Source organism: Pseudophryne corroboree, chromosome 2 (assembly GCF_028390025.1).
Source record: "Pseudophryne corroboree isolate aPseCor3 chromosome 2, aPseCor3.hap2, whole genome shotgun sequence".
In the NCBI taxonomy this organism is placed as follows: Eukaryota; Metazoa; Chordata; class Amphibia; order Anura; family Myobatrachidae; genus Pseudophryne; species Pseudophryne corroboree.
This window is the reverse complement of record NC_086445.1, coordinates 40,003,728-40,016,422: the sequence shown is the minus strand read 5'-3', so window position 1 is coordinate 40,016,422 and position 12,695 is coordinate 40,003,728. Positions and strand designations below refer to the sequence as shown.

Genomic DNA, 12,695 nt, shown 5'->3' with positions numbered 1-12,695 from the left:
GTACTGTAACTCTCCTGCCTCTCCTGTACTGTAACCCTACTGCCTCTCCTGTACTGTAACCATCATGTCTCTCCTGTACTGTAACCCTCCTGTCTCTCCTGTACTGTAACTCTCTTGCCTCTCCTGTACTGTAACCCTGCTACCTCTCCTGTACTGTAACCCTCCTGCCTCTCCTGTACTGTAACCGTCCTGCCTCTCCTGTACTGTAACTCTCCTGCCTATCCTATACTGTAACCCTCCTGCCTCTCCTGTACTGTAACCCTCCTGCCTCTCCCAAACTGTAACCCTCCTGCCTCTCCTATACTGTAACCGTCCTGCCTCTCCTGTACTGTAACCCTCCTGCCTCTCCTATACTGTAGCTCTCCTGCCTCTCCTGTACTGTAACCCTCCTGCCTCTCCTGCACTGTTTCCACCCTGCCTCTCCTATACTATAACCCTCCTGCCTCTCCTGTACTGTAACCGTCCTGCCTCTCCTGTACTGTCTGTAACCCTCCTGCCTCTCATGTACTGTTTCCCTCCTGCCTCTCCTATACTGTAACTCTCCTGCCTCTCCTATACTATAACCGTCCTGCCTCTTCTGTACTGTAACCCTCCTGCCTCTCCTATACTGTAACCCTCCTGCCTCTCCTGTACTGTAACCGTCCTGCCTCTCCTGTACTGTCTGTAACCCTCCTGCCTCTCCTGCACTGTTTCCACCCTGCCTCTCCTATACTGTAACCCTCCTGCCTCTCCTGTACTGTAATCGTCCTGCCTCTCCTGTACTGTCTGTAACCCTCCTGCCTCTCCTGCACTGTTTCCACCCTGCCTCTCCTATACTGTAACCCTCCTGCCTCTCCTATACTGTAACCCTCCTGCCTCTCCTGTACTGTAGCCGTCCTGCCTCTCCTATACTGTAACCATCCTGCCTCTCCTATACTGTAACCCTCCTGCCTCTCCTGTACTGTAACCCTCCTGCCTCTCCCAAACTGTAACCCTCCTGCCTCTCCTATACTGTAACCGTCCTGCCTCTCCTGTACTGTAACCCTCCTGCCTCTCCTATACTGTAGCTCTCCTGCCTCTCCTGTACTGTAACCCTCCTGTCTCTCCTGCACTGTTTCCACCCTGCCTCTCCTATATTGTAACCCTCCTGCCTCTCCTGTACTGTAACCATCCTGCCTCTCCTGTACTGTCTGTAACCCTCCTGCCTCTCCTGTACTGTCTGTAACCCTCCTGCCTCTCATGTACTGTTTCCCTCCTGCCTCTCCTATACTGTAACCCTCCTGCCTCTCCTATACTGTAACCGTCCTGCCTCTCCTGTACTGTAACCCTCCTGCCTCTCCTATACTGTAACCCTCCTGCCTCTCCTGTACTGTAACCGTCCTGCCTCTCCTATACTGTAACTCTCCTGCCTCTCCTATACTGTCTGTAACCCTCCTGCCTCTCCTGTACTGTAACCGTCCTGCCTCTCCTGTACTGTCTGTAACCCTCCTGCCTCTCCTGTACTGTAACCGTCCTGCCTCTCCTATACTGTAACCATCCTGCCTCTCCTGTACTGTAACCGTCCTGCCTCTCCTGTACTGTCTGTAACCCTCCTGCCTCTCCTGTACTGTAACCGTCCTGCCTCTCCTATACTGTAACTCTCCTGCCTCTCCTATACTGTCTGTAACCCTCCTGCCTCTCCTGTACTGTAACCGTCCTGCCTCTCCTGTACTGTCTGTAACCCTCCTGCCTCTCCTGTACTGTAACCGTCCTGCCTCTCCTATACTGTAACCATCCTGCCTCTCCTGTACTGTCTGTAACCCTCCTGCCTCTCCTGTACTGTAACCGTCCTGCCTCTCCTATACTGTAACCATCCTGCCTCTCCTGTACTGTAACCGTCCTGCCTCTCCTGTACTGTCTGTAACCCTCCTGCCTCTCCTGTACTGTAACCGTCCTGCCTCTCCTATACTGTAACCCTCCTGCCTCTCCTATACTGTAACCCTCCTGCCTCTCCTATACTGTAACCCTCCTGCCTCTCCTGTACTGTAACCGTCCTGCCTCTCCTATACTGTAACTCTCCTGCCTCTCCTATACTGTCTGTAACCCTCCTGCCTCTCCTGTACTGTAACCGTCCTGCCTCTCCTGTACTGTCTGTAACCCTCCTGCCTCTCATGTACTGTTTCCCTCCTGCCTCTCCTATACTGTAACTCTCCTGCCTCTGATAGAGTAACTCCCTTGCCATGTGTATGAGTAGAGACCATCCAGGCAGGCAGAGTGCAGCAGAGGCTCTGGTCTGTGCAGGCTGGGTACAATGCATGGATGCACTCCGGGGGGAGTGGAAGGGTTAAGGCTATTCATCTGTGCTGTGTAGGAGACGCAGGGACTGGCACATTCTCAGTGCACACATAGGGGAGGAGGGGGCGCTTCCTGTGTCCCGGGCAGGAGTGGAGCCTGCACAACATGCCCATTTCGCTGCACTCTCGGCTGCTTTGTGTCCTGAGCACACGGGAGGTGTCCGGGTCCCCCCAGGACTGACTTCGCTGTGGGGGCAGAAAGTTGCGGTGCTGCGGGCGCCCCTCTCCCCCGACAATGGTGCACACAAATTCCTGGGCTGTGTGCAGCCTGTGAAATGCAGACTGCAGGAGGGATGTGAAGGGTAAGGAGAAGCTGCTCTGCTTTCTGTCTGCGACCAGGGGACAAGGAGAACTTTGGGCTGAGCTGGGTCTGTGCAGTGTGCAATGCCCCTGGCTGCTAATAATATGCCCCATTGCTCACACTTGGGTGGGAGTTCTTGTGGGGGATTAGTCCCATTGGGGTACTAGTTGTGTCTCCTGCATGTACTTTTGTGTAAGCCTTTGTTTGTGCCCAGGACTGATAGAGCCTCAGCTGCTAGGACTGGCATTCATTAGGCACACAGTTACTGTAAGCTTTCACTTTGTACATTGTTTCCACAAACATTGCAAAGGTATAGCTGGTGTTTATAGGGATGAGTGGTCTGGGAAGTAAGGGGTAGTTTAATTCATTCTTATGTGCCCCCTCTCATGTCAGAGTTTGTGGCAGGCTTGGGGTTGCAAAATGTTTAGCAATCTGCTTCTCCTGATGTGATGCAGGTCCCCCCATGAGGGGGGTTTGGAGTGACGTCATAACTCTCTGGGGGGAATGAAAGTTTTGTGCATGAGAAAGTTTCAACCTCTCTGCTTGTTAACTCTTTCTCCCCCAAAGGATTGACATATGCAGTTACTGTGCATAAATCTGGACCCCAGTCATTTGTTTTCACACCCCCTCCCCAAACCCCCTTATTGTCTATCTTTATGTTGCATTGCTTCAGTAATGTCAATGGAAGACTGTCATAATGTGTTTGCTGAAGAGGGAAACAACTGCCATTCAATATTTATTTTGACAGCTGACAAGTTGAGGTATGATGTGATGTATAAAATTCATGTGTAGTTATAGCGGATTTAAAGGGGAGCGGAAAGGGCGATCGCCCCCGTACACTTGTCCCACACATTTGAGAATTGAAGCCAGCGGAGTCAGGTCCGCACCTGTACTTCTGCGGCCGCGCCGGGTTGTAGCAAAGTCTGCAGAACGTTCCATAAAGATTCTATGTATTCTGTACACTCTCTTCTAGAGTATAATCTTGCTTGGAATGTCCAGACCATAGCACCTACTGTACATGAGAAAGAAACAGATTCATATTAACAAGTAAAGTGCCAGATTTGCAAATCGGTGTCTTAGTTCATATACTGCTCTGAAACTACAAGTCCCAGCATACTTTGCCTGCCAGGTTAATAGACTGCTCTGCAGACTGCCAGGATTAGGCATTAGTTAATGCAGGACATGTATTAATTATCTGTATTTGGAGAAAGAGAAAACTTAAATGAATTTTTTATATAAAAGACGTACTTTAAGCATAAATTAGGGACTTTCAAAGAATGCGGGTGAAGATTAGATATTTTATTTTTAGGCCTGTGTCGATTTGCAAGCAAGTCTTTGGCCAATTACCAACTTTAAAAGAAAAAGTAAAAAAATAATGGTGAGATGCAGGGCAGTTTTTAAACACTAGAGGGCGAAACAGTGCAAGTTTTTGTGTCTGTATATAGAGCAAAGTTTATTTTTGTTGCTCTGTACTCTCCGGCCTATAGAACATTTAGTCTGTGATCAGATTCACCACATTGTATTAAATAATTATACAGTGTTAAGGGTGAGATGTATCAAAGCGTGGAGAGAGATAAAGTACCAATCAATCAGCTCATAACTGTCATTTTTCAAACACAGCCTGTAATATAGGAGCTGATTGGTTGGTACTTTGGGGGGAGATTTCTCAAAGCTTAGAGAGAAATAAAGTGAAGATGGCGAAAGTACAAACCAGTCAGCCCCTAACTGTCATTTTCAAACACAGTCTCTAACATGACAGTTGGGAGCTGATTGGCTGGTACTTTCTCTCTCTCTCCCCTTAATCTCTCTATAAGGTTTGGTAACTCTTCCCCCAAGTCCTTTTTTTTAATTTTTTTTTGAATTATTATTATTATTCTTAAAGTGGCACGCCTGGATCAGGGGGCGGTTTGACAATTCCATATATTAACTGTAACCAGTCTACCCTCTGTTTCTCACAGGGACACATTACAGACCAGAATGCGCTCGTACTCTCCTATCAAACCAAGCCCCTTTTAACCAAAACCTGGCTGGCTGTTGTGATTTTGTTTTTCTCCCACGTAAAATCAACACACACAAGACGGAAAAGGATAATTTATACAAATCCAGATTTCGGAGATGTGCGAGGCTGGAATACAACACGGGCATGTCACCAGCGTGCATCGCAAAAAGGACATACATTTTTGTAGCAGAGCAATGTGGAATGGCTTCATCTGAAAGCTGCGGGTGACCTGAAGCCCACCAGGGTTAAATAGTTGTCAGAGAAACTTTGCGTAAACTTTTTTTTTTTTTTTTTTTCCACATTTTAATTTTTTTTTATTTTATTTCCTCCTGTGATTTTTATCTTTCGGATTGAAACCCAGTGGAAACTATTTGCCGCAACAATTGAAAAGATGATTTTGTGGGATTTTTGTCACCGTCCTTCTGAAGGTCCGTTGGAATGAAAGATGTCTAAGGACGTCAGATTCTTTTATTTCCTTTTTGGATGGATTTTAATTTATTTTTTAGAATAACTTTTTCCCTTTTTTTTTTTTTTTTTTTTTTTTTTCATCTATAGTCTTTATTTTATTTTTTTCTCATTCTGGGGGATAAAAAGCTGGAACGGCCCGCTGGCTTTGTGCCTTGTCAACGATGGCTGAGAGAGATGCAGAAAGGAAAGTTCGTATATATAGAAGTGTGTCTTTTAAAAAACTGGGAAACTGGAATGCAAAAGCTTTTAGCGAAGAGGGAGGCACGGAACTGGCCGGGAAAGGAGATGTCACCCAGCCCACATGTCAGAAAGCACATCGCCCCCCTGCCAGATCCCTCAGCTTAACTAGGAAGGTGTCCAAAATATCTGCAGCCAGCAGCAATCAGAATGTGCCTTCAGTCCGCCAGCTCTCCCAGCACTTTTCTCCCCTCTCCAGGGAGGACGATCCACTGAGTGATGATGAAAACTTTAGACGGGTGGATCGTCTGAAAAGGGGGTGCCAAGCTGGCTCTCCAGATGACAGTGCCCCCGTAGACCCTCTGTACTGCAGCCAGCTCAAACAAGACACATTACATCCAGCTGGGTGTGATGGCCGGCCCCTGGCACTGCCAGGTAAGTCCCAAGATTTTGATAACCTGGGGGAAACTCAGATCTCAGGGATCTCACTTGATGAAGTGAACTCCTATTGTAATTTTCTGCATCAGCCAGATAACCGAGAACTGTTAGTGGTGGAAGGGGCCAACTGGCCTAGCGTTACTGAAATGAGGAAACTTTTTGGGGAGAGTAATAGAAAACCACCCTGTAGGGCCTCTTCTTTACCAGACTGTGATGATCACAGACTCTCCTGTCCACCAGTGTCTCATTTAAGAGAGAGGACGGTGACGGAGCCACAGAGGTACAGCCCGGTGGAAGCTGCAACTACTAAAAGCTTTAACCATTTCACCAAAGACCATGCCTCTGGCCCGTCGCCCTTACCCAAAAACCCATCTTCAAGGATGGAAGTGAACTATGGCAGAACACTAACAGAAAGCAAAACAGACCAACATAATGTGTGTATGGATACAAGAGAGCACAGGATTATAAACACGGGTTCCAAACCCCAGCCTCCCCCCCCTCCTCCAAGAAGCTGTATCCCGTTTGGACTAAAAGCGCACACACTTTCATCTGGTCTACCTAAACAAGAGGCAAGACAGCAATCAGATAGTTTACATTCCTGGCATAATTCAGGCAAACCACAGACAGCCCCTTCCAATGTCAGACTCAAAGACAGCTCCAGCGAGGATGAGCTGCTTAGGAACACCTTGCTGCTACCTACACAGGTCAACAAGAACGGTTCTAAGGTCAGGTCCCAGGAAATATCTTCAGGGAGTGAAGATGAGAATGACCTTGAAGTCCTCAGGGAAAGCCTCAGAAGGCGCTCTGTTAGAAAGAAAAAAAGAGACGCTTCAGACTGCGATGACAAAGAGTCTGACGATGGTGACGATCACTTCGTGGTCAGTGCATCACGTGACGCAGGTCATAGTCCCAGTTTACGGGAGTTACCAGGGCAAAAACACAAGGCGCATCCTACTCTGACACATAGCATTCCCACTACCGCAGGCCGATCAGATGTGTGCACTGCAGAAATAGCCGCAGGTGTCACAGCTAATGCTCCTCATGAAGCCCCCAAACAGCATTTTAGGAACCTGCCTGAAGCAGGGACTCCACCAAACCCTGGTCTGTTGACCCCTGTATCTCCTCTCCCCATTGTATCTAGAGTTGCTAAAGTTAACATTCCACCCTTTTTGCCAAGCCCATGTGGTTCTAGAAGCAGCAGTAGATATTCAAGCACTGAAACCCTTAAAGATGATGACCACTTGAGTCCCTATTACTCCGGGCAGTCACGTAGTCTGCAGGCAGGTGTGAACGTTAATCGATCACCAAGTGTAGGACAACATGACAGGCAACTAGTCCGCCCTAGGTCAAAAATGCCTTCTAGTGTTGTGAAACTGAAAAATGAGAGTGTTAACGACAGTGCTCATTGCGACCTTGGACATGATTGTGCCAGACAGCAGAAGTCCATGTCCAACCCAGATATAGCCTCGGACACCCTTGGGCTCCTTAACTTTTTGAAATCTGACTTTTCAGACTTGAAACTGAGAAATAGAGGGCGAGGAACCAGCGACATGGACGGAGCCTGCTCCAGGCATGAGGAAAATCAAGGCACTACCGCACAGCAGAATCTGATTGTCAAAGGAAAATCCGCCGGACAGAATAGATTGCAACAAGGCATTCGCCCAACATTAAAAGACCTCACAGCGACCTTGCGCAGAACAAAATCCTTTACATATTCGGACAAATTGGGGTACAGACAGTCAATCTCTCATAGCTCCATGAAGCAGAGTTCATCAGAAGTGATGCTTGCCAGTACGGCAGATAGTGATGGCCTGCTCTCACACACTGAGGCCATAGATGTTGTACAAAAGAAAGATGAAGGTGGACCAGACACAACGACAGACCAGTACATCCAGGAAGCCAGGCAGGTGTTTGAGAAAATAAAGCAGATCGGATCTCAGGAGGACTATAGTTTTGATCGGGAGGTCACAGAGCATCTACAAAGTGGAAAAACGCCTGGCGTTCCGCTGACTTATCTCGGCGACAACAGTGATCAGACCTGTCCAAAAAGATTTATAACAGATGAAGTTGTGTCACATAGGAAATCCTTAGACTTGGACTTACCTGGGCACGAGTCTAGCATGACCGATGAAGGGATCGTTACTGAAGTAGACCCTGCTCCTTGTGCTTTGTACCGAGATCTCGGACAAACACTTACAGTCTGGAAGTCTGCAGGAGCTTCCCAAGAAGAAAGTGACTATTCGCAATTACATAATGCAGACTTCCAGATTGTTTCAGCTACTGATGGTTTTGATACTGCTGGATGCTCAGAAGTTGCTATGAATAAAGCCAACTCCCAAGGACCTTTGGATGCTCCACCTACACCAGGAACAATCAGACGGAGAAGGAAATTCCCCTCGCTTGGTAATGGTGGGACAGACTCTAGTAGTGGGAGCAATGGCGAATGTGGGAGTGAAAACTATCGCTCCCTCAGCGACCCAATGCCCCATCGCCGGTATTCAATCACTGAAGATCCCCAGAGCTTCTCTGTAGACAGCAACCTTCTAGGATCATTGAACTCGAAGTCTGGTATCTCGGATTCTTCAGCCATTGCTTTGTCCGAATGTACCGGCAGTGCTGCTAGTGTGCTCTCTTTCAGTAGTGACGGGATTAAAGATTACAACACCGTCATCCAAAATATAGTCAGTCAACCCGGAGCTCTTGATAAAGTGATTGATGAAAAGGGCAACGGCAAGACCATTAAGAAGAAGTCATTCAGTGACCCAAGTCGGCGTGGAGAATTGCCCCCTGCTGGGCTAGAAGACTCCAGCGAGCCTGCAAAGGAGTTGGAGCAGTCCATCCTAGCTTCCAGCAGTGAACCTATTTTGTCAGAGCAAAGAGATGGGTTGGAGGAACTGGCGGAATTGGAAGAGGAAGTGGAAAAGTTGCACTCTCAGGCGGAGTACCTGTTACCCGCTGAGGGCGAAGAAAATGGGGTGGAGGGGAACCAGAACCTAAGCTTTGACCCAAACCTTGTAAACGTGTTATCTCCTAGGATGGTTAGACGCAGTTTCAAAAAACGTTCTAATAGAGCTGGTAGTCATGATGGCAACAAGGAATGTGAAGACCCAACGGAGGCACTTGAGAAACCGAGACAGTCCAACAAGCATGTGCGACACACAAGCGAGCCAGCAACATTTATTCCCATCTCCCCTCCTGAGTTCAAGGTGCTCGGTCATGCATGTGCTCGGCTAACCAAACCGGAATCTACCAGGCACCCAATAAAGCAATATCCAGTCTTGATAACCCCCTTATTAGAGGATGCGTCCAAACAGACTTCAACTGGCGACTCTAATCCCTTCGCCACCATGGATATGCCTAGGACAGCACCAAGCACTCCAACCACAGCAGAGCCAAAGTTACTGAAGGCTCCTAAGCCCCTCGAGGAGTCCAGCAATAGAAGCAAACCCCATGTGGTAAGTGCAAACTTTTTTTTTGTTTTTTTTGTTTGTTTACTTTTGCATGGATTTTGTTTGATTTTAAGCGGTCTTTCGGTGCTTTGGGTTTGATATAACGGTGCTTGGTGTATCTTCTTTCAGTTTGTTGCAGCAGTCCATGTTCATAGTGGCTAGTGCAGAGGTTCTCAAATGCGGTATCCGGACTCCAGGTCGACAACAAAAAGGTCGACACACCTTCGGTCGACACACCTTAGGTCGACATGGACAAAAGGTCGACATGGACAAAAGGTCGACAGGAACAAGGTCGACATGGAAAAGGTCGACATGAGTTTTTCACAATTTTTCTTTTTCTTTTTTGGAACTTTTTCATACTTAACGATCCATGTGGACTACGATTGGAACGGTAAAGTGTGCCGAGCGAAGCGAAGGCACCATGCCCGAAGCATGGCGAGCGAACGCGGTGCACTAATTGGGGTTCCCGGTCTTTCTACGAAGAAAACGACAAAAAAAAAAAAAAACTCATGTCGACCTTTTTCCATGTCGACCTTGTTCCTGTCGACCTTTTGGCCATGTCGACCTAAGGTGTCGACCAATTGGCGTCGACCTAAGGTGTGTCGACCTTTTTGTTGTCGACCTGGAGTCCCAGACCCCTCAAATGCGGCCCTCAAGGCATCCCAACAGTCCAGGTTCTAGCTATATCCATGGCTCAGCACAGGTGGTTAAATCAAATTGACTGAGTCACCTGTGACCAAGCATGGATAAACTTAAAACCTGGACCGATGGGGAACCTTGAGGACCGCGTTTGAGAACCTTTGGGCTAGTGAGTTGCAGATAATCCTAGAATGTTCCAGAGCCATTGATTTTGATCATGTGTATGTAAATTTGTAATGGCTGTCCTGCTTTTACAAGACGTTGTACTGATATAGGGTCATGTAAGCTTTTGCTATCCTAGAAGACTTTAGGGGGAGGCGTATCAAACATCCTAAACAGGACAGGTATAGAGGTTGCCCATAGCAACCAATGAGCTTCCTGCTATCATTTTATAGAATGTATGTGATATTGTACTTGAAATGTACTTAGTAATTTAAATATTTCATGCATAATCATCCCAGATATGTAATATACAAATGGCCCACGTCGCTTACTGCCGGAGGCAGCCATTTTGTGTGCCGAACCAATTTCTTATGGGAAGATTGCTCCTCTGACGTCATTGGCTCCAAGGGAATCCACAGGCTCCATGCACAAAATGGCTGCCTCCGCGATGTACGAGCATATCTATGTGATAAAAGCTTGGCTATATTGAGCATAGTCTATTAATGTATTCTGGATTTGTGTACTAGATTTAAAAGAGCATTATTAGTCAGCATTTATCGTGCGGCTTGTGAGGATATGACTGAAAATGTTTAACAGCCTTGTTTGACAGGGAGGGGCTGGTTGTCCCTGATGAGGACGCATTACCTGCTCTGCTGAGGTGACAGATTAATAACGAGCTCTGCAGGGGACATTTCTCTGTGTGTTTTCAATAACTAATACGTGTTATTTATTGATAGTTGTCCTGGATGGTGACTGGGCTGTTTACAAGCATAAATTTGTTTTTTGGCCTTTATTATTTTATTTTTGCTGAGCGATAGTGGTACACATTCCAGGAGTCTGGTCGCTTCTGACACAACCTAATGGGCACTTGCCCTCGTATGATATAACCTCAGTCCTTGAATTGGGTCAGATTTCTGCTCCTAAACCTCTCCCATAAGCTGGGGTAGACTCCCAATTTTTTGGGGTAGTCCCCCGAACCCCTGGAAGAGTAGGCCGATTTCCCACATCCCGTCCACTTCCTAGTAAAGTGGGGAGGATGGGGACAGAATGCTGGGGTTCGTAGGCAGAGGGCAGGACTAAATTGCAGCGATTGGCATAATTTTAACCCCGCTCCTCTCCCCTCCTCTGGACAGACAAATCATTTTGTCACGGCAGGGGCGGTGCCTAATGGCGTGAGATCCCACCCCCAGGCTTTGCTCAGTTTTTTTCGTTTTTTGGGCCGATAGTTAAATGTTAGTTGTTGTTGTTGTTGTTGTTGTTGTTTTTCATTTTATTATCCATTTTATATCTCTAACCTATTCTGCAGTGTTGTACAAAGAGAGCAAATAATTTGCTGCAAAAGACAATGCTGTTATACTGATGGAGAGTAAGCTACACTGTAAGACAGGGCTGGCAAAGTAGCACTCGGGCCCACGGGTGGAGCAATGCCACTTTTACAGGATTGAGGCCGTTTGGTCCCTTTGCTCCCCACAAAGTACCAACCAATCTCCTCCTAACTGTCATTTTTCAAACGTAGCCTGTAAAAATGACAGGAGCTGATTGGCTGGAACTTTATCTCTCTCCACATTGGTTTTGGTGTGTGGGAGGAAACCGGAGCATCCGGGAGGAAACCCGCACTGTTGGTGCACTGTTTTGGTAAAGAAAAAATATATATTTTAATCGGTATTCTATATTCGTTTCGTGCTTTACGCCAGAAGTGCACCAACTGGGGAAAACCAGATGTATTCTAAAGGCCCATATAGACGGGCCGATGTGGGAGAGATGTGTGCTGAGCGAACCGCTCAGCACACATCTCTCCCGCCGCTCAGCACAGCGCGATGTGTGCTGAGCGTGCGGGGGGAGACGGGGGGGGGGGCGTCTAGCAGCAGCAATAGCGGTGCGCGGGGTTGCGCATCGCTGTAAGGGGTACACACGGAGCGATCAGGCTTAAATTCTAAGCAATCTAGTCAGATTGCTTAGAATATCGCTCCGTGAGTACCCCCCTTTATGAATCTTGTTTCACCACTACTCCTGCGCGCACTAGAACTGCAGGTGGAGGGCTCGCCGCTCAGTGTTACTCTGTACGCCTGACTGCAACCACTTTCCGCCCTGGGGATGTGCTCACTGGTTTCATCAAAGTTCTGTTTTTTACTTTCTCCTCTTTAATATGTTAATCTTTGTCGGGCTGAGGACATAACAGGAATGTCAGTAATTGGATTATTCTATTCTAATTTTTTTTTTTTTTTTATATTTCTTAAAATTTCTTTGTGAAGCTCCACTACATGTGCCGATCTGTAAAGTGGCATTTGCTTGGTGCCATTGCGTTCCCTTGCTCATTGCTGCCGCCTGTGTACATTTCCACTTGCGCCCAGCTCAGAAACGGATAAAGTGGAGAGAGATAAAGTAGCAGCCAATCTGCTCCTAACTGCAATGTCACAGGTTGTATTTGAAAAATGACAGTTAGGAGCTGATTGGTTGGAACTTTATCTCTGTCCACTTTATCTCCAAGGCTTAGTAAATAGGACCTCAGTGTAACTTCCGGGTGGGTATTATATGTATTGAGATAATTGCCCACCGCATATTACCTGTGCACGCGCAGCTGGCCGTGGAACTGCCTTAGCTTATATTCTGCCCAGTGGCAAACACGATATTTCGAGAGGGGGGTTTCCAAATGCAATCCGCCGTCTCCCACTCTACGGAACGTGAAATACAGTATTAATATTTAACCCTATAGTATAGGCTGTATCAAACATATTGAAATAATATAAATC

The 12,695-nt window shown here is 47.2% G+C and overlaps 1 protein-coding gene across 3 annotated transcripts in view; it reads left to right on the top strand.

Annotated features, from left to right (window-relative positions):
- Positions 1-2,313: 2,313 nt before the first annotated feature.
- The window catches only part of ARHGEF17 (Rho guanine nucleotide exchange factor 17), a 307,648-nt gene continuing 297,266 nt past the window's right edge, over positions 2,314-12,695 (top strand). Inside the window, exons 1-2 of one of the 3 annotated variants that reach the window (XM_063951204.1) lie at positions 2,314-2,614; positions 4,572-9,150. In XM_063951204.1, coding sequence (XP_063807274.1) covers positions 5,242-9,150 — 3,909 coding nt within the window. In that variant the 5' untranslated portion in view covers positions 2,314-2,614; positions 4,572-5,241. Of the gene's footprint in view, positions 2,615-3,271; positions 3,375-4,571; positions 9,151-12,695 lie in introns of those variants that run through there. The other 2 variants (XM_063951202.1, XM_063951203.1) reach the window with 2 other exon arrangements.